General features: G+C 40.9%; 2 protein-coding genes and 1 long non-coding RNA gene across 9 annotated transcripts in view; 1 reads left to right on the plus strand and 2 right to left on the minus strand.

Annotated features, from left to right (window-relative positions):
* Positions 1–7,228, minus strand: part of LOC103345755 (putative exonuclease GOR) — a 37,799-nt gene extending 30,571 nt beyond the window's left edge. For 3 of the 4 annotated variants that reach the window (XM_051844875.2, XM_008250985.4, XM_008250872.4), the window contains exons 1-3: positions 6,754–7,228; positions 2,728–3,860; positions 2,209–2,289 (exon numbers count right to left, since the gene is read on the minus strand). In XM_051844875.2, the coding sequence (XP_051700835.2) occupies positions 2,209–2,289; positions 2,728–3,860; positions 6,754–7,228 (1,689 nt within the window). Of the gene's footprint in view, positions 1–2,208; positions 2,290–2,727; positions 3,861–6,006; positions 6,616–6,753 lie in introns of those variants that run through there. The other variant, XM_070053160.1, reaches the window with a different exon arrangement.
* LOC138844477 (uncharacterized) lies at positions 421–8,272 on the plus strand. 3 transcript variants are annotated; one of them, XR_011380367.1, is made up of 4 exons: positions 421–521; positions 2,698–2,960; positions 4,692–5,033; positions 6,607–8,272. It is a non-coding gene; the product is annotated as an uncharacterized lncRNA (long non-coding RNA). The 3 variants fall into 3 exon arrangements; XR_011380366.1 differs by lacking the exon at positions 6,607–8,272 and having other exon boundaries at positions 4,689–5,766; XR_011380364.1 differs by lacking the exon at positions 6,607–8,272 and having other exon boundaries at positions 4,692–5,766.
* EQTN (equatorin) lies at positions 8,258–20,699 on the minus strand. 2 transcript variants are annotated; one of them, XM_008250688.4, is made up of 8 exons: positions 20,533–20,699; positions 19,339–19,959; positions 17,530–17,616; positions 15,400–15,474; positions 14,059–14,103; positions 13,066–13,122; positions 9,908–10,061; positions 8,258–8,678 (listed from the first exon to the last, which is right to left on the minus strand). In XM_008250688.4, the coding sequence occupies exons 1-8, from the start codon at positions 20,606–20,608 to the stop codon at positions 8,405–8,407; spliced, it is 1,389 nt and encodes a 462-aa protein (XP_008248910.1). In that variant the 5' UTR covers positions 20,609–20,699; the 3' UTR covers positions 8,258–8,404. The 2 variants fall into 2 exon arrangements, with proteins under 2 accessions (XP_008248910.1, XP_008248953.1); XM_008250731.4 differs by lacking the exon at positions 8,258–8,678 and adding an exon at positions 8,916–9,065.
* Positions 20,700–21,154: the final 455 nt, after the last annotated feature.

The following is a 21,154-nucleotide window of genomic DNA, read 5'->3' on the forward strand; positions in this document are numbered from 1 at the left end:
AGTGCATCAGCATGGGACAAAAACGAGGAAACTTAATGCTGATAATTTATCCTTTCTGTCAGAGGTTCTTCAGCGGCCCTGGACTTCACACAAAAGTGAATGGACTGCATGAGATTCAAAGCATGCATAATGGCAACATTCTTAGAAAGAATTTATTAAGTCATTGAAACAGGATTTACGAAAATGCTCTCGAAATAGGGAGAACTTATGTGAAACAACACTTTGTATGCAGGTCAAAGTGATAATACAATAGGTAAGAATAGGACATTCTCTGTTAAAGTTACTTGAATTCAGTGTTAAAAAAGAATCCTTTGGGAATTGAGGCAAAAGTTATCAAGTGACTCACTATAAGGAGAAATAGGCTAGATTCACACTGCTCCATAGCAACCTTTATTACAAGAGAATGGAACATAATGAGAGAATGTTCAGCTTCAGGAGTAATCCAGAAAAATGTAATCTAAAAGACGAAGTTTTACCTATATCTGGCTTTTGAAACACTCCAGTATCCACTGGGGGAAAAGGTGAGTGGGAAGGGAACTCTCAAACTCTGAGGAGAACTGTCAGTTACCAGAGCTCGTCTTGGGGGTGATACGGTGAGATGCGTCAAATCTCTTAAGATTACTTTTCTTATCGACTCACTTCCATTGGTGAGATTTTACTTTAAGGAAATAATTATTGATGACAGCATTTGCTCATAATATACAAAGCACTTCAAAAAGTCTCTGGAAAATGCAATTAAAAGGTAAATTTATTTCGATGCAACAAAATTTTGAAATCCATGTCTTTCTCATGTCATGCATTTGTTTTTAAACTGTAAATTTTGGAAAAAGAAACGTTTCAATTCCATTTTCCATGAGCTTTCTGAAGTACCCCCATGTGAGATCTGTGGCGAGCATTAGGTAGCACAATAAAATGAAAACTACCAACACCACAGCATTTGCAATTAAGCGAGAACAGGGTTAGCCTCGGAAAAAACTTTTCTCACAAGAGGAGGCAAGGGCAACAAGCTTATAAGTACCTCTAGATTCAACTCTGGGAAAGGTGCTTAACATCTCTTTCACAGGAAAGGAAAGTGAAGAACAGAAAAAGACTTAAGTAACTTCTTCAAGGACATTGACTATGTTGCGAAGTAGCAGAATTGAGAACTTATCAGTGTCTTGGAAGCATTGAGTTTTTTTTTTTTTTTTAATTTTTTTAATGCCATGCAAAGTTTTGCTTTTAGTGTTCACCGAGTATAGATGATGGAGACTAGACCTGAGAAGTAGAATTTGTATTAAATATCACAACAGAGTTAAAGAAATGCTACTGGCTTCACTACCGCAACTTCTCCTTTAACGTGTCATGAAAAAACAAATTACCAGAGGTTCAAATTACCAGAGGTTCAAATTACTTTCCAAAACTAAAACCAACTGGTTATCTGAGTAGTTGCACTTCATAAAGACCCCATAAACACTAAATTCACAAAATCTGAACCATGGCTCCTGGGGCAAATGAACTACATAGTTAGGTTCACGTTAGTGTCTGGTCACAGCATTTTTGTCAACTTTATCAACCTTGTTTTACGTGTGCATGTGTCTAAAGACTAATGCTAATGGCCAGCTGTACTACAACTCACAACCAAAGATGATCTAATGAATATTCTCTGTAAAGCATAATCATAGTCTTCCTGGGCTTAGAAACATTATACTTAAGGCCCTTTGGTAGCATAAAGTCACCAACAAAAAGCACCTAAGTGCAAAAATATGGCACTAAATAGATGACCAAAATCTGTTTACAGTATGAGACCTGAAACAAGACATTTGTGTTGCCTTCTCTATCAGGTAGTTAAGTTTTTGTTTGTTTTTTGCCAGCCTTTGCATGTCCAAGAATGAACACAAAAGCAGTCTTGGTTTTAAAGTTACAAATACATTTCACTGAGTAGGCCAACTTGCAAATTTTGATCCTGCAATTAATGAGGATCCACTTATAGTTAGAAGCCCATGCAATGACATTATACATGCTTTCAATGAAAACTGTTAGGTAAAAAGGAGAAGTCAAGGACTTGGAAGATGCTCCCTAGTATAATCAGCATATTGACTCCCCACATGTGCCCCCTGGTGGATGACAAGATAATTATTAGATACTTTAAAAGTAGACAATGGCAAAGCATGCCACATTTCGGTTCGAAAAGTTCTGCAGCGGGGGGAAATAAGCAACTAAATGACTCACATCAAATTTGGCAGTGTGTGCAATTCTCTTCTTTGGCCCAGAAGTGCTTCTGTAATTCAACATATCTTGATTTCCTGAAGCCTAAAGAGAAAAAAAGATTGATTTTAGTTTAATAAAGGTAAATTTAGCAAGTTCCTTGCAAAGCCACATGAACCTAAGCTACAAAAGTATTTGGAAAATCAAAAATAATTCACAAAAATCATCACTGAATTCAAGCAATTTTATATGCATGCATTCCTATAAAAGAATCCTCTAATTTGGGTCAACAACTATGTGTTACTGTATATAATATGATGCCTTTGGAAACTGACAACTTTGCAAGACAATATTGCTGGCCAGTTGTGAAGACTTTCACCTTGTCATTCCAAACTATTAGAATATTACATATATAGTCTATATATTTCCATATGATAGTCCATAGATACTATCTGCATATTCCATAGACTATATACAGTAAGTATATGTATTTAAAAGCTCTTTTAGATTTAGGAAAAAGACAAAGGGAAAAAAGACACCAACCTGCTTTGTCTTTTTGTGAGCTTCATTTTCTGTGGACTCACTGGGAATTCGAGGACATGCCTTCATGGTGTTGCCAGAGTCAGGGGCGATGTCAGCGGCAGCAGGTTCCTTACCAGATTCCCACTCAGTTACCTTGCTATCTGCAAATGCAGTGGACTCCTGACGATTGTTTTGTGCTCTGAGCACTCTGTCTTTTGCAAGTTCATCTGAACAAGAAATCTGGGACCGGCCTAGTGAGTATGGACATTCAGTTTCTTTGTTTTGAGTATCATAAAACGATTTGAAATATTTCTGGCTCTTTACATAATGTTCATTATGACTATCCTTCAGGGTTTTTTTGTGACCTTCTTCTAAGATATAGCTATCCTTTTCATAACCAAAGCTTCCCTTCTTAGACGTATGGGTTTTAACAGGATTCAAGACCACATTATTTTTCATATCTAGTGGTGTTTCCATGAGTAACGGGGGTGGTTCCGATGTGTGCCTGTCATCTATTTGTGTGGTTAGTTGGGATTTGCCTGTATTTTTCTCTTCTGGGGCACTAATCTGAAGATTCTTCTCCTCCAGGGGTGTGATATTTACCTTTTTATCTTTATTCTGACATTTGGAGCCTCTAAATAGTTTCGATTTCTTAGAAGTAGGCATGAGTGGTGGTGCATCTATTACAAGTTCATCATCATCAGAGTCTTGAAGATTTATTTTAATTCTTATTAGTGAAAAAGGTTTTTGGCTTTTGAGGGGCAGGAGGCAATTTTCACCCACATATTTTTTCAACTGGCAGTTCTGTTGGTCAGTCTCATCCTGCTCTGCTTTTGATGTCCCAAGCAACTCCGCAGAATAATTGGGCAAAGGATCATATTCAAGATCAGTTGCTGGACATTTGTGGTCCATCACATACGTTCTAAGCTGACTGTCTTTGTTCCTTGATGGCTCCTTCCATCTCTCCTCTGGCAGCAGGTCATTTTTAGGAAAATCTTGGTTCACATTTGTGTTATTCAAGGAGGCCACAGGGCTCTGAGTTAGTTCTTCAAGCGCTAAAGTAAAATTCATGGGGCTCCTCTGGCTTTCTTCAACTTCCGTCCTGACGGCCTCAATTTCTTTGTTGATTTTTTCTAATTCTTCCATGGCTGTACCTAGCGCCACCAATGGAAAATGACATTTGCTTTATCTTTAAAGTCACTTAAGATGAAATGCAGATTCCAGAATATCCTAGACAAGAAGCTTCCTATCAGGACCTTAACTCTTCAAAACCCATCTTTAACACGGGGGGTAGCTTACTACGTGATCTGTTCTTGGGAGGATGAGAATCCAGTGACCGTCACTGCTAAGTCTGTCAAATGTCCAGCTCATCCCCATGACTAATTAAAGTACATTCATGGGGTCGGTGCTGTGGCGTAGCAGGTAAAGCCACGGCCTGCAGTTCTGGCATCCTAATGGGTGCCAGTTCGAGTCCCGGCTGCTCCACTTCTGATTCAGCTTTCTGCTATGACCTGGGAAAGCAGTGGAGGATGGCCTAAGTCTTTGGGCCCCTGCACCCACTTGGGAGACCCAGAGAAAGCTCCTGGCTCCTGGCTTTGGATCGGCGCAGCTCTGGCTGTTGTGGCCTATTGGGGAGTGAACCAGTGGATGGAAGACCTCTCTCCCTCTCCCTCTCCTTCTCTGTGTAACTCATACTTTCAAATAAATAAATAAATCTTTAAAACAATACATTCATCCATTTTTAGTACAGTAGATATACATCAGTGGGACAGACCTGGCTCAGGCATAATTATTAAATTACCTCACATGTGATGTGGTTTGGGTACCATCTATTCACCCTATTACCAACTAACAAGTAATTTGGAAGGAGTTCAAATAGACAAATGTCACTTACACAGAACTCCATACAGTCGTGTACCTCAATACATCTCCCTTCTCCATTAGAAACAATTATTTGAGGCCTAAGTCTTTCCTTCATTTAGCAGGTCTCAACATTCTCACCGGGATTCCTGAAGTCTGTAGAATGGTTTGAAAAGAAAAGGCAAACCCACACAACCGTAAGGATCTAAGAATCAGGAAACGAAACTCCAGAGCAGCTAATTCCACACTCCTGGGGAAATCCAGCACTGAGACAGGAACACCTGCTAATCCACAACTCACACCTCGCTTGAAGTGATCACTTTACACAACGGCCTGGTGGCTTCATTCTGCATTTTAACTACAGATTCACAACCTCTTCCCTTTTTCCAAGGCGCACTTTCCTATGTCAAAGTCAAGACAACTTACACACTTCTCCCATCTGCCAAACAAGACATGTCAGATGTGAGGTAAGGTCCAAACTACATCTCAAAAGTTTTTAGCATTTTAGATAGCCTATGCCTTGATAACATACACATTTCCTTTTTATACAGTAAACTTCCTCTGGCTCAACAGTCTTTCAATTTACCAGGCATTTTCTGTTAAGAAACCAACTCCATTGAAATACAAAATGGAAGGAAAAACCGGCACTGCAGGAGGGAGAAGGAGAGGAAAAAGCAGAGCAAGCAATGTCCCAGGACCCACTCATAAATGCCCAGATCTGATTTCTTTATATATAAACTCGCGATAACCAGCCAGATATACACATGGCATAAACCGGGTTGAAGGCAGTTGCAACGAGTTGGGAAAGGCTGTCAAACACTTGGAGGAGTGTGTGTTACTACCCAAAAGGCAGATCCAATTTCCCTCCAGACCAGTTTAAATGTCCTTTCTTCGCCAGAATCTAGATTGGAGGGTTCATTTCGAAGTGCTGAGGGGCAGCTCCTCTGAACTCGTAATTACTCCATGACCCAAGCTGAATTAACAAGGGCCCAGCGCCAATTCCCATTCCACCTCTTCAACCCGAGCCCCTCACCTTTCACCAAAGCAGAGGAAGCCCCTTAACAATTAACTCGCGGGTAACAGAGGCAGAGGCTAAGACCACAAAAGACCACGCACAGACCAGCTCACAACCAGCAAACCCGCCGTGCTCCTTCTAGAAGCCGGTCTAGCACCCTGTGCTCCCAAGAGCAGGCACTTAACCAGTCCCCAGCACGTGGAGCGCGCGCCCGCCGCACGCTCACACCCGGGGCCTCCTGCCCTGCGCCCCGCCCCGCCCCAACCGAGCGCCTCGCGGGCGCCTGCCTGCTTGCTCCGTTGCTGGGCAGCAGCGTCCCCAGGTGCGCTTGGGACCGCCACCCGCCCCGCCAACCCCGGGAGGCCGGAGCTGCGCAGGTGTCGGGCCACCCTTGCCGTAGGAGGGACAGGAGAGAGGGACAATACCAGCACTTTAGGCTTCGCCCCGGGGGGTGCCACGCTGGGAAGATTAACTTTCTGGAACCAGTCTGGCCATAAGCACCCCAGGGCCTCAGGACGCAGAACACGCAGGGCATCGGAATTCAGCTCCAGGACAAGGAGAGCGCAGTTTAAAGTCCCACCTTGTGTGCTGGAGGAGAGGCAGGCGAGGACGCATTGGGAGTAGGAAACGAGAGGGCGTTTCAGACCGCGGAGAAACCCACAGGCTTCCGTGCTCTGGCGGAGAAACAGGTGGGAGGCCAGGAACACCTGCTCAGAAATGGCACAGGTGTACCAGGGCGTAGAGCCCCGGACAAATGAGGAAACCGGCAGCGGGGGCTGCGTGACCGTCTCCTGGCTCATGGACCAGGGAAGGGAGAGAGGACTCCTGACGCCTTGTATGCCCCATCCTGCGCCCTCAGATGGCCTTGAGCGCATGTTACAATGGTACCAGCTGTCTTGGAGGGGAGGAGGAGGAGCCAAATTTTAAAAATTTAGTTAACACTTTTCTTTGTGCCTTTAGACATTTGGGCCAGGGTAACTGCACTATATAGACTCATTTCCCTTCTCTACAATGCTGTTTTTCAGTCCTGGAGACAAGTTCTGGGATTCAAAGGTGACTCAGCGTCTGTTTCCAATCAAGAGAGTTCTTGGTGCTTCCCAAGGACGGGCAGAAGGAAAAGGCGGGAACAGTTGATCCTCAAGCCCTTCCGCCTCCCACACGCCCTTTCTCACCCTTGGACTCTACAGGACTCCTGTGCACCTGGAGCTCTTCCAAGGGGCTGGACCTACTTGCCCCAGCCAGCTCCCACTGCGCCTCCAGGTGTCTGAACTGGCAGTGCAAACGCTGACATCCACCCCTGGGGCTGTCAAAAGGGCACGGGAAGTGGCAAAAGTAACCAGCAGAGGGTAGCATGGGCTGCTGCGCAAGGTGTACCGTCGCCGGCTCAGAAACTGGCGTGCTACTGGCAGAGCCCAGGCAGCGCGCACCTCCTGTGCTGCTACTTCTCTTCCGCCGAGGGTGCCGTCTTTTGTAGGCCATCAGCATTCTAAGGCGGGGCTTCGTAGCTTTCCCATCCAATGGTGAGCGCCCCTGACGCTGGAGACTGGGAAGAAATGGCGGGGCGGGGTGGGGGTGGGGGAGAGCCGGAGAAGGGACTGCAGGGCGAGTGGCAGGTGAGCTCATGCACACGTGGGGAAGAGGCATCATTGAGATCTAAGCCTGAAGCAGGGAGAACGGTTTCCCAGGAGCTGAAAGAACACCTGGCTGGACGAACTCAATGCCTCTTGGATTCGGCGTTTCTCGTGCTCCGAAAACTCTCACTTCTGTAGACTATTCACCTTCAAGGATCAGGTAGAGAACCCTGTCTGGAAGCGCATGAGCGCTTTGCCCCTCGCTAGCAGGTGATTCTAGGCAAGCTAGCTGACTTACCTGAGTTTGGAGTTCTTGATCTGTAAAATAAACTCACCTTTTATAGGGTAGTTGGACTCCCTGAATGTACTAAAATGCTTAGCACAAAGTAGGCACGCAAGCAATGGAAGCTATTGTTGTGGTTAAGAATTGAGGACAAGGAAACCCGCCCCAGGAGATCCGACGCGTGTCCCTAAAATCCTTCCACTCAAAAGCAGTTCCTAAGGAAACATGCCTATCCAGTTTACCTCCTTCGTAAACTGAAATACTCTGGTGCGGAGAATCTCAACCGTCACTACTCGAATTAGTCTGTGAGATGCTTTGCTGTCGGAGCACTAGTGAGCGCCCACTACCGGGAGGAAGAGAGAGGAGCACTTCAGCTCTCCAAAGACCTGGGGGACATGAACCCTGCTCTGGGAATTGCATGCTGGGATCCGCTCCTTCCCTCCTCCTCTTCTGGAATACCGTGTTATCTCAGATGGTTATGGATACTTTAGAAATGTTAGAAAAAAAAATCTTTTTCCCTTAATTTGCCCCATGAGAGCAATCCTGATGACTTTTAAACAAGAATTCTAAGCAGTTTCTACCACTAACTTAGGTTCACCTCTTGATGGCCCAACTGTTTTGGCGATTAAACATGAACAGGTGTGTTCTTTTTGATTTGGAGGTGGCAGTGCAGAGCATCCTGAGAGTCCTCAAAATGCCCCACCAGTCAGACAAATATCTAAATGTCCTCATTTAAAAACGAGTCATAAGTCGCTCTCCGGGGTGGTTTTTTACTTGATGAGTTTTCTACACCTTGAATTATTTCCTTGTGTATTTTCCATTAAATAAATTTTAAAACTGAAATAGCTTTTATTGAAGATGTCCTTCTTTTAAGACACTAGAAAATGTAAATGTCTCAGCAGTTTCAAAATCATGGCATTAGAATGAGACAAAAAGATTTTTTTTTTTTGACAAAAGAGTCAAAGTTATCTATTTTTCCTCATTTGGTTCCTCACTGTTAACTAAGTCTGACTCCTCATTCATGCCCGTTTCATCTGAGCCCGTGGAAGTCATGTCCGTCAAATTTTTAGATTTTGACCTTCTTGTGCCTGATTTTCTCAAATCTGAAGAAGTGGTGCCCCAAAATGTGCTGCTCTCTGCACTCTTAGAAAAAGATGTGTCTGATACACCTTCTGATGGATGAAAATAAGAAAGAGTGGCCAGCTCTGGGTTGATAGAGTATTGACTCTCACAACTTTTATAACTGAAAAGGAAAAGAACATATATCAAGAATTGTTTTTAATTGTGTACATTTGTAATTCAACTTAGAAAAGCATTCCCAAAAATTAAATTCCATCCAGTGTACTAGTTACTTAACATTATATAAATGATGCTTTTTTCCCCTTAATTGTAAGTTTATTATATCTAATACCTGTGTGAATGAAGCATGTTTTAAACCCCAAGTCTAGAGTTTAGAAACCAATTTACTAAAACAGGAAAAGCTGCTTTAATAAAAGTTTAATCTGAAACATGTACAAAGAAACTGAATTAGGGGGAATAAATAGCTAGGGTTGTCCCCAAGAAATACACCATTCCTCCAAAGCACGACCATCAAAAGAATGGAATTCATAATTGTGAACATGAAGCAATCCTGTTGGGATTTTTAAAGTAATCTGTTAGTATGATAAATTTTAAATAATCCCCTCAATCAGGCTTGAACTGAATTTGATATTTTTGTAAGAAAGAACAAATTGATAAGCCTTAATGTATAAATGTAACACATAGACATGTTATTTTTTGAAGGCCTTGAGACCTGCTTGAATGAAAAATGTTAGACCCTAAGAAGATGTGCTCCTTAGAACAGGATGTGTGGACCTTTGGTTCCCAAGCTAGTATCACGAAAAAGCAGATCTAGAATCTATATCCTTTTCAACTGACTAGGGGTATCTATCCCTAGTTAACTAACATACTAGGGCAGGGTGGGTATTTGGCATAGAGGTTTAAGTGTTGGTTGGGTTTCCTGTATCCCAGATTGGAGTGCCTGGTTTCAAGTCCTGGTTCCGTTCCCCATTCCAGCTTTCTGCTAAGGCACACTGTGGTAGGCAGTGGTGATGGCTCAAATGCTCAAGTCCTTGCCATACATGTGGGAGACCTGGATAGCATTCCCATCTCTAGCTTTGGACTAGTCCCAGCCCTGGCTGTTGCAGGCATTTGGGGAAGGAACCAGTAGATGGGAGATCTCTATCAATTGCTCTGCCTTTCAAATAAAATTTAAAAAAAAAGTATTAGGGGCAAAGTTTAGGTAGGATATTCCCTGAGAGGCAGTCCCATGTTCCTTCTGCATAGGGGAAATAAAGTCAAACTGAACACTTTAAATATTCAGGAGAATTAATATATTTGGGAGCCACGTATTCCTAACAATCTCCTAGCGAGCAGAGAGTGAACTCGACATGCTGCGTTGGTTACGAGGACTGCAGAACTCTGCAGACTTACCTCAGCTGCTTCAGATTGTACAGTGTGGCACTACAGAAGGCCAAGAGGGTGACAAAAAGGAGGAGGGTCATCAGTGCGATGCCCAACATTAATTTGAGTTTGATTTCCTGCAGCTCTGACAGTTTGTCTTGGTTTGTAGCATTTACATCAGAGCCTGAGAGGAAAGAAAGAAAAGGCAATGGAAAAGAGCATGTTTGACCTGTTTTCCGGGAGGAGTAAGGGTTGCAGAGCAAAGGCAGAAAAGCCCTCCACCATAAAGGCCAAGGCTACTCCCTGTGGCCGGGTTCTCTGTTCTGGTCCCTTTAACCTTCATGGCCACGTGGAGGAAGTGCCCCAAGCTGCAGTTTACCGATTCACAGGTGCTTATGCATTGGCCCATGGCACACAGCTGCGAGTGAGGGGCAGAATCTGTCTTTACGTTCAGGATACCAAATGTCAAAATGTGTCTGTACCAGACTTTGCTGACTTTACTACAGACCAGTTGAAGTAATCTAACGTCTCTGAAGAACTCATGAGGAAAAGTGATTAACTTACAAGGGGCCATTTCCTCTAGAGAGTGTATGCTCTACTGTTGGGAAGCGCATTTTTCTTTTAAGCTATAGAGATGGTGTAGTGGAAGACTCATGAGGCTTAAGAGTTAAATTTTCCATTTTATTACTGAGAGTATGAAACCAAATGTATTTGATATTACATAAAGAAATGGAAAGAACTTATTTAGCTTTCTAAAACAAGTTAATAAAATTGCCTGAATCCAGAGATTTTAAAAGCCTTTTTACTGCATCTGTTAACAAACATCTATCTTTGCTAGCAAATTTTCCTTCTTCCTGAATATATATCTACCTTATGGGCCATTTATTTAAGGATGGTTTTAGATGACTGTGTGTTGGTTCTTTGCTTTTCCAGCTCCCTATGCCCCCACCCAAAAGTTCCAAGGCCTTTACTGTTTTCCAGGTAATGGTATTTAAGCAATATGCAATGACTAACTCCCATGTCTACATTCTCTGCTTTTTAAAAATTATAGTTGTCAGGGCTGGTGTTAAGGCAGCCATCTGAAGTGCCAGCATCCTATATGGGCACCTGTTTGAGTCCTGCTGCTCCACTTCCAATCCAGCTCCCTGCTAATGTGCCTGGGAAAGCAGTGGAAGATGGCCCAAGTGCTTGGGCCCCTGCACCCAAGTGAGAGATCTGCATGAAGCTCCTAGCTCCTGGCTTTGGTCTGGCCCAGCCCCAGGATGTGCGCCATTTAGGGAGGGAACTGTTGAATAGAAGACCTCTCTCTGTCTGTCCCTCTCTGTCTCTCTCTCTCTGACTCTGCCTTTCAAATAAATACAATAAATCTTTAAAAAAAAATAGTTGTCAAGTGTGGCTTGGAACATGTAGAGTAACATATGCATAGTTGTCAATGACTGTTTTATCTAGCTTTGAGGTTGATTATTTTGTGAATACTCAAATTATGTTTAAATGCTAAATTATGTTTAAATGCCCCTAAACAGCTTCTCTGTTTCTTCCATGTGTTTTTATAAAGAGGCACGCTTATAGCTTCTTGTGAATTTACATGACAGGGTGGTGATCACACCCAGAGAAGGGTTTAGAATTTCTAATCACTATAAGCTTGGACAGATTTCCTTTTAAGCTTCAGTTTCCATATCTATAAAATGAAGATAATACCAACTTCAGGATATTGCTGTGAGGACCAATCTAATGATGTAAACCAAAGTACTTAGCATGTAGTCTGTGCTCAAAAAAGAAAAATCAATAAAGCTCAGTTTAATCACTTCAGTCAGAGAACTTACAAAGTATGTCTAAAATGACCCAACAGTGATCATTCCTATAAATAACTTCTCTAAACAAAGACCACTTGCTCTTTTTTCTTAAAGCACCACATGACAGATGAGTACACTTGCCAAACGCTCCTGTACAGAACTGAGGTGACAGGACTTAGATTAATCACCAGATGCCATTTCTTTTTTAATCATTTGTTTGTATGACAGGTTTGGAGGGGAAATTAGCATATTGCCTTGTCATGAAACTTTCATCCAACTCAGGAGTTTTTTTTACTCTTCTGAAAATAATCAACTCATTAGTGAAAACTGTATTCAGAACTCACATTCATTGCCAGTGAGACTGCAAATGGTAGCAGCCACTCTGGAAGACAGTTTGATGGTTTCTTACAAAGCTGAATGTGATCCAGCAATTGCACTCCTAGTTATTTACTTTCATGAGTTGAAATTTATGTCCCCACAAAAACCTGCACACAAATGTTTATACCTCTTTTAGTCATAATTATTAAAAGTCATATGCAACCAAAATGTTCTTTAGTAGGTGAATAAACTGGGAAAAATCATACAATGGGATATTTTGAGAAAGAGAAATCAGGCTGTCAAAAGATGGGGAATTGTAAATGCATATTTCTAAGTGAAAGAAGCCAATCTGAAAAGGCTACTTACTGTATGATTCCAACAATATAACATTTGGAAAAGGTAAATATGTAGCAAAGGTAAAAATATGGGTGGTTGCCCAGGGTTCAGGCAGAGAAAGGAATGGAGGGATGAATTGCTAGGGGCATAGGGGACTTGCAGGCAATGACACTTCTGTCTGAAACGGTGTTGGTGTTATCCATGACACTGCATTTGTGAAAACCCACAGAATCATACAACACAAAGAATAAACCCTCGTGTTAAATAGGGGCTTTGGGTAATAATCATATCAGTAGGTGCAAATCAGTGTTCATAAATCGTAACTAATGGACCACACCAATGCAAGATGTTAATAATAGGGGAAACTGAGGGAGATGGGACATAGTAACTCCCTGTATGAGTATTTTCTGCTGAAATTATCTTTGTTTAAATTCTTCTTAAAAATAAAATCTCTTTTTAAAAAAGACCACGTTACTCATGTGTCCAGTCCTCCACCCGGTTTACCTGTTTTAGGAGTAGAATCTTAAAGAGGAAGATGATAATGGGTGTTATCTGCAAAACAGTAACCGGAGAAGAATACGCAGGAGCGTATTACTCCTAAAGCAGTAAACAGCCTCACCCTTGTGATGTTAGCTATCACAGTCCCCTCCCTCACACAGTACGCCTCGCCTGGGGAAACAGTATTGCCATGCTAAAATGGGTGTGAATATTTATGTATTAAGTGAAATACTTTGTTCTTACCTGGAATTGGTTTAAATAAATCATTTCCCTCGAACCCGGATGTTGACTGAGTTAAAGCTGTTAAAACAATAAAGTGATGTTATGGTCAACAGTTCTCACAAAAAATATGTGTATAAATGTGTGTGGATGTGTGTGTGATACATATAGTCTGTTCTAATTATTCAAGGTAGTCATTATGTTCTGCATAGCATAAACATCACTATAACTCATGTATTTTCTCTATCACAGCCTTCCTGCACTTAGGAACACTAAACAATTTAACGCTACTCTTGAAGGCCAGCTCAAGGTGTAACTGTGCATGCCAAACAATTAAAATTTTTTGACATTTGTCGATATCCACAAATGACCATAAAGGTGTTACAAGTACTGATTTTGGAATGATAGAAGTATTAGCAAGTAAATGATTCAGAAATCAAATACAGAATATGTGAATAATGAGGATTGACTGAATATGGTATGTACTGCACATTGTCTTGTTTTTACATCTGTGACACATTCATTATAGTTATACAGATGTTCATCTATATATGCACATAATATTTATGTGTGAATAGATTAATGTGTAGACTACATTTCTGTGTGTGCTTATGATATATGCATTACTGTTATACATGTATGTATTTTGCTATATTCTTTACATTTATACATGTGTTTCTATGTGCTTCTATGCACAATGCTAATTGTGCTAATTTTAATCATGAAGAGATCTTAGACTGGGCAAGAACCTTATTTAAAAGTTTTAATAATAAATTAAGTTGAATGACTAGATTTTAACATTTATAGGAAAAATAAAATTCTTGGTGGGGAGAGAATCAGAAAATGTGTGACACTTTATCACTTTGCTGGGTTTGTTTTGCATTTGTTTTTACATGTGGCAACAAAATATTGGCATACTGACTCCATATTAGACATATTTAGGCAGATCTTGGCTTCCTTACATAAAATTTTAAAAAACCAAAACATTTCCCCAGCTACCTATCTGTATGCATTTACCTTTGGCTAACATTGTCCAAAATTCAGGCAGATTTGGGGTTGTTCCTGTTTTAAAAAAAGAACAAAAATAGCTAATATCACAAACAAAAATAACAAAATAAGATATTTTTAGCCTTAGTAACATTCATTCATTGGTCATTTAGGAGTTAGAGTATAACTAGAGCTCCTGCCATGTGCCGGACCCAAAGCAAATGTGTCACAGGCCTAAGCTCAAGGAACCCACTGTGGCGCAGACCAGAATCACTGTTGGTTATGTTGCAGGCTAATGAAAGCTCTACTAGAAAGGCAGAGGTGGCATGCACAGGGCCCAAGTCAACTTTGGAAGGCTGGGAACCCTTGAAAAGGCAGATGATGCTACAGTATAGGCTTAAAGGACTAGAAATTGTTCACTAGGCAAGCAAAGCAAGGGAGAGTTATTCCAGCTAAGAGGAAACAGAATCATAAGCAGGTTGAAGGAGCTCTGGGAGCCTCAGGTAGTCTGGAGTCAATTATATGAAAGGGGAATGTGACCAGAGATGAGACTCTCAACTTCTTGCAATGCTTGGATTGTCTCAGGCATGAACGCTTGGTTAGGAAATTAAACATGACCTCAAACCTAGTAGTCAGTTACTGAAGATAGTTCAGAATGGGGTACCAGGATGATCAGGTTTCCAATTTGAAGTATATCCAAAAGTAAGATAAGTTTGGTTTGTTAGTGTTAAAGATGCAAACAAATTCAAAGTAATCCTACTAGAAACATACTTAGACTGTATGAACTGGAGAAAATGACAGGTAAGTATCCATTGTCTTCAATTAGACCACTCATTGAGAACCTTAGAAGAGAGCCATCCTAGGTTGTTAAGACTTCACAAATATTTCATAAGGAACAATATTCTTGGTAGAAGACCACAATGGTGATTTTGATTTTTCAGCCTCCCAAACAAATAAAAACTTAAGAAACACTAACAGTTGACTCTAACCAGAGGTAAGTTTATTCCTCAAGCAGGTAATATTTATATTATCTATCAAAATAAATTATATTTAAAATACATCCAATATGTTTATATTTATAAATACACATTAAATTATAAATATATATTTGATCTGGATATAAATATGTATTTCATTAAAAGAAAGTTACATTTCTAAAAAGGCTCACTTCCTATTCCTTGTCAGATACATCTGAGAAGTGCCTGTTAGATATTCACCATTTAAAAGATTTCCGAGTGACTTTAAAATATAGCAACATAAATTCTTTAAGCATGCTATTACTTTATGTAATGCTCAGAGTAGTGAATCTTAAATTTTTAAGTCATATAATGATATGCTCCAGGTATGAATACAGTGTAGTAATTTTAATACTTTGAATATTTTTATGAGAGGGTTCTGAAGGTTTTTCTTCACTGGGTTTTTCAGCACTTGCATTGCCAAGTTTATCTAGGAAAAGGAATAAAGGGTTATCAGCATATAAAAATACTGACTCAACATCTGTGATTAGGCATTTTTTAAGTAAAAAATGGAACAAACTAGAAGAAAGACAAGACATTGATATTTTCCTGAAATAAAGAAAGGGAAAGGCAAACCCATGTGACAATGGCTTGCCTGAGGTGGGATTCATAGGCCTAGAATTTGTGAAAGAGGAAAGGTAGGAAACACAGGGCCAGGGGCAGGCGACGTACATCCTGTTGGATGACACAAGTGGTTTGAGATGGTTACTTGCACGAGTCTTGAGATAATATTCTCCATGTAAAGCAGCTTGGCTGCTGGACAGTGTAGTGACAGGAAGCAGGGAGACACTCTACAGGGTTTTGCATGTAAAGATTTTGGACTAGAAATCTAGGATTTGCAGGCCTAACTTAACACCTGTATCAGTTTATAATGCGTCCAACTGGAGGGACTTATGTCACTTGGTTGGGAATAATTGCGACTGGGGGGTCATTTTCCCCCATGTAGCTGGTCATTTCAGTGAACTTTGCTTATACAGGTGTCAATAAAGTTCTGAATAGAGTACAGCCAGCCCCAGTATTGGGGAAATTCTAGAGAGGCGGAATGAATTCAGAATTCAGACTGAGTTTACATACCCATTTCAGGAATCTTTTAAACAAGTTTTCATTATTTTCATTGGGAGGCAGACAGAGACAGAGAGATAGAAGGAGAAAAAAAACTGCAATCTGCTGATTTACTCCTCAAACGCCCACAACAACCCAAGCTGGACCAAGACCAAAGCAAAAAGCTGGGAAAGCAACCCAGGTCTGCCACGTGGGTGGAGAGAACCCAATTACTTGAGCTATCACCTGCTGCCTCCCAGGATCCGCATCAGCAGAAGCTGGAGTCAGGAGCCAGAGTTGGAAACAGAATCCGGGCACAGGGCCATCTTAATGGATCTCTTAACTGCCAGGCCAAATACCCACCCCCATTACAGTCATCTTCAAGACAAGAAGGGATGGAAAAGAGAACCCATACTGGAGTTGATATACATCCAGACAAGACTTGAAAAATTAAGTAATCCTTAAAATCTGATATGCAACTCTTATACTCTACTTTGGAGAAATGCACCTGGTTTGCCTCATCGTACCCTCCTTGCCCTCAGAGTTATAGGGACTTTACTTCTGCAAGTGATCTTGACTCAAAATTACATTTCTGCTAGGTCATCCCTACTGTGCCTGCCTGTCCCCTGTGTCGGAGCACCACTTAAGATGGCAGGGATTTCCTATCCTAATTCAACTTTCTTTAACAAGCCTCCAGAAGCCTGAACTGTGGGACCAGAATTCAGCATTTTGGAATCTTTTCCTTGGGTCCTGTGGTCCTCAATAACCCATATCCTAAGGGAATTTGAGGCACCTGATCCACTTAGGAAGAGCTGGGTTTCTCTTCTCATCCCAAATAATTCAAAATGCTGTTTGCTGTGAACACGTAAGACTTCCATGAGCGATTTATCTAATTAATGTGTGTCTTTGAAATGTCACGTTCTAATTTAAATGCCAAGGCTTAAAATTACTCAAATATTCCACGCTTGTCAAGTAGCTTTATTAGAAATCAGGCATTGCTGAGTCTGGCTTTTTCCAACATTGAAACTGCCACAGCCAGAAACATTCTCTCTGCCTTGTTCAAAGCTGAAGATAAAAAACAGTAAGGAGTACAAGTGTGGCATTTAAGAAAGATGTATAATTTTTAGGATCCTAAACTTACAAATTTATTTTCCATGCAAACCAATGATAAGTTTAGAACTTCTAAGAACCTCTCTGCCTTCTGAAACGATCAGCACCGTGGACATAAAATCTCAACTGTATGGAGAGAGAAGTGAAAAAAGGAAAGAACCTAAGGGATGACTGAAAATTCAATCAGGTCCCAGAGTCAGAGAATCTACTTTAGAGGGGAAATGCTAGTTTTACTTGGGAATGAACACTTCTTTCTACCCAACACATTCCAGTGCTGTTTTGAAAGCTTGCTTTAAGGGTTTTAGAATGTGCAAAAGCACCTTTCAGTACTTACAGTTTTTTAGAGCAAATCTCAGATCAGTGGTTGCTCTCACGGATATTTCAGACTCGGAGCCATTTGGATTGTGTGTTGTGAACACATCTAAAAGCATAAAATCAAAAGTCTTCAGCAATTAGCCTATTCAACTCTCAGTCCTTTGCATTTTTCCTTATCTGATTTTTTTTCTTAAAACATATGCACTGACTAATTCCAAAAGAAGAATCAGAGAGGAATATTTTGGTCATTTTTCAACTACAAAATAAGAAAATTTGGCAATGGTCAAATCCAAAATTCATGTGGAAAAACGTCAAACTAGAAACTTTATGCTAAATGACTTTCTGAGAAGTAATTTTGGGAGGAAATTCATGGGAAAAAACTATAAAGACCTAACAGGTTGCAAAATACCTATGGAGATACTAAATAGTATCACTGTTTCTACTGACATTAAAAAAAAGAGAGAGAGAGAGGCACTCACTTGCCCTTGAACTTTTTGTTAGACTATGGAACATATACTTCAGATTAGTGTAGTTCAATAAAAATCAGGATCTCCCCATATACATTTCCATACACATACAAGGAATCCTACTCAGAATAATCAGTGAGGTTGGTTATAATTCAACACTAATGTACATAGTGACCCAACAAAGAGATCAAGTAAATTAAATCCAGATGGCAGGCTGAACATGCATGTACACACGTATCTCTTCTCACCAAAACTTAAGTAACAGAAAATTTTATACACTCATGAAGATATGATTTTTTTTCAATATATACATGCTTTCATGTCCCCCCAGTAGTCACACATTTAAAAAAGATACCATTATTGTATCATCATTTTTGAGAAATTCACAAGATAGAATGGTAGGTGGCAGAGTGTGTGTAGAGGAGCCAATGGCAAGTCTGGAGCCACGTTTAGGTCCACACTCAGTATGTTATAACAACCCTCTCATGAGAACCCCATGTTGAGAGCACACTCCAAAGACCTAAGGACCTCACACTGGGCTCCTCTCCTAGAGGTTCCCTCACCACCCAATAGTGCATCCTCTTGGGGACCAAACCTTTAACACATGGAGCCTTTGAGGGACGGTCACTGTCCAAACTAATACCCAAACTGTAGAAAAGTCCTGACCGCCAGTAGCACAGAATCTGAACTTTGGAAAGGCAGCCATTGAAGATGTAATTAAGATGAAGTCATACTGGAGTCGGATGGGCTCTTAATCAGTTATGATTGATGTCCTTAGAAGGAGAGGGAAACCTGGATACAGATGTACAGGAGACCATGTGGAAAGGGAGGTGGAGACTGAAGGGATTCTGCCACAACCAGGGAGTGATTGGGACTATCTGAAGCTGGGGGCAGGAACAGGAAAGATCCTTCCCTATAACTTTAGAAGAGCTTTTACTTGATTGGCTAGAAGTTTGATTTTGTATCTTCAGCTTCCCAGACTGAGTGAGAATAAATTTCTGTTGTTTGAAGCCACCTAGTGTGTGGTATTTATCTAAATAAATAAATAAATAAATATATCTAAATAAATTTTATTTATTAACAACAAATTAGGCCCATTGTTACTAGTGTGAATAAATAGCCATAATGCCATGAAGACTGTTATAAGTATCGACAACAAGAATCCTGTTAAACTTCATAATATCTCATGAAAAACATTGTAGGAGATAAAGATTTCATTTCACACAATGCTAAATCTATAAAATAACTTAGAATTTAAGTGGGAGAGAATATGGTTATGGGAGTTTAGAAAGGAGACTTCAGACATAACCCATCTAACCTAACCAGTTTTTGGTATATTGCTATTAACTTGAAAGACTTACATTGTTTTATATCTCTATAATAATTTCCACTTTTCTCATTAGCAGGTATAGTATCCACATTATATTCATCTTTATGCATCTCAGAAGCAACACCCATATTCTTGTCTTCATATTTATGTAGATCAGGAGAAGTACCCATATTCCTGTCCTCATATTTATGTAGGTCAGGAGAATTACCCATATTCTTGTCTTCATATTTATGTAGATCAGGAGAACTACCCATATTTTTGTCCTCATATTTATGTAGATCAGGAGAGGTACCTATATTATTTTCTTCTTCCTTATGTAGCTCAGGAGAAGTACCCATATTCTTGTCCTCATATTTATGTAGGTCAGGAGAAGTACCCATATTCTTGTCCTCATAGTTATGTAGGTCAGGAGAAGTACCTATATTATGTTCTTCTTCTTTAGGTATACTAGAAACAGTACCCGTATTCTTTTCTTCATCTTTAGGTATAGTAGAAGTACCCATATTCCTTCCTCTTTCTTTTGGTATATAAGGAATAGTGACACCTTTAAGTACAGCAGGAGTCACATCCACATTTTCCTCTTCTTCATGCACAGCAGGAATAGCGTCCATATTTAATTTTTCTTCACTGAAAGGTGTCATCTCAGGTAACTCTAAAAGGCATGACACAGCATGGATCAGAAATGTGTTGATTTCTTTGACTACTTCCTGCTTCTAACTGCATTTTTCCACAAATGATTAGAGGCAGAGATTTAAAGCCTAAATCATACCACATTCCCAACAATAAACTTTACATCATACTCTAGAAAATTTTCACAAACCAACTGTCCATGATTATGGGTCCTCTTTTTTTAGTGTTTATTTATTTTAAAGGCAAAATGAGAGAGAGAGAGAGAGAGAGAGAGAGAGAATCTTTCATCTGCTGGTTCATTCCCTAAATGCTTACAACAGCCAGGGGTGGACCAGAACAAAGCCAGGAGCCTGGAATTCCATCCGGGTCTCCCAAATGGCTGGCCAGGATTCAAGCACTTGAGGTCTCATCTGCTGCCTCGCAGGATGCATTAGCAGGAAGCTGGATCAGAAGTGGAGTAGCTGGGACTTGAACCGGGCACTCTGTCATGGGACATGGATGTCCCAAGTGGCAGCTTAACCTGCTGTGCCACAACACCCACCCTGGTTATCATTCATATCTACTATTTCTGTGAAAGTTTTAAATGCTCACTTACCATCAATGTTGGGCTTCAAGTTGCTAATCTCTGAGGAAAAAACCCCAAGTAAAAAAATAAACAGTATAAAATTCATTAGGAAATTGATGTGCTCTATCTAGTCATCTACAGTGTCTTCTCGGAGCTTCCTTTCCCTGGCCCAGCAGGTCCTATAACTGGCTAGGACATTGTGACATCACTGCCCAGTGGAGTCAGAATGCTGGGGAGGATTTCCAAGAGCTTTGTGACTCCATCTGAAGACTATTTATCTTCAGTACTGGGATGGTTTTTAGTTTTTAAAAATAAACCACTGGGGCCGGCGCTGTGGCACCATAGGTTAAATCCTCCACCTGCATACTGGCACCCCATTTGGGCTCCAGTTCTAGTCCTGCCTGCTCCTCTTCCAATCCAGCTCTCTGCTATGACCTGGGAAAGCAGTAGAAGATGGCCCAAGTCCTTGGGTCCCTGCACCCGCATGGGAGACCTGGAAGAAGCTCCTGGCTCCTGGCTTCGGATTGGCGCAGCTCCAGCCATTGCGGCCAACTGGGGAATGAACCAATGGATGGAAGACCTCTCTCTCCCTTTGCCTCTCCTTCTCTCTCTGTGTGTGTAAATCTGCCTTTCAAATAAATTATAACAATGA

Source organism: Oryctolagus cuniculus, chromosome 1 (assembly GCF_964237555.1).
Source record: "Oryctolagus cuniculus chromosome 1, mOryCun1.1, whole genome shotgun sequence".
Lineage (NCBI taxonomy): Eukaryota > Metazoa > Chordata > Mammalia > Lagomorpha > Leporidae > Oryctolagus > Oryctolagus cuniculus.

Coding starts and splice junctions, on each gene's coding strand:
- EQTN (XM_008250688.4), bottom strand. CDS start 20,608: ATGAATTTTATACTGTTTATTTTTTTACTTGGGGTTTTTTCCTCAGAG. Junction 17,617..19,338: donor TTATAGAGATATAAAACAAT/GTAAGTCTTTCA, acceptor TTATGCTTTTAG/ATGTGTTCACAACACACAAT. Junction 15,475..17,529: donor GAGATTTGCTCTAAAAAACT/GTAAGTACTGAA, acceptor TCCTTTTCCTAG/ATAAACTTGGCAATGCAAGT.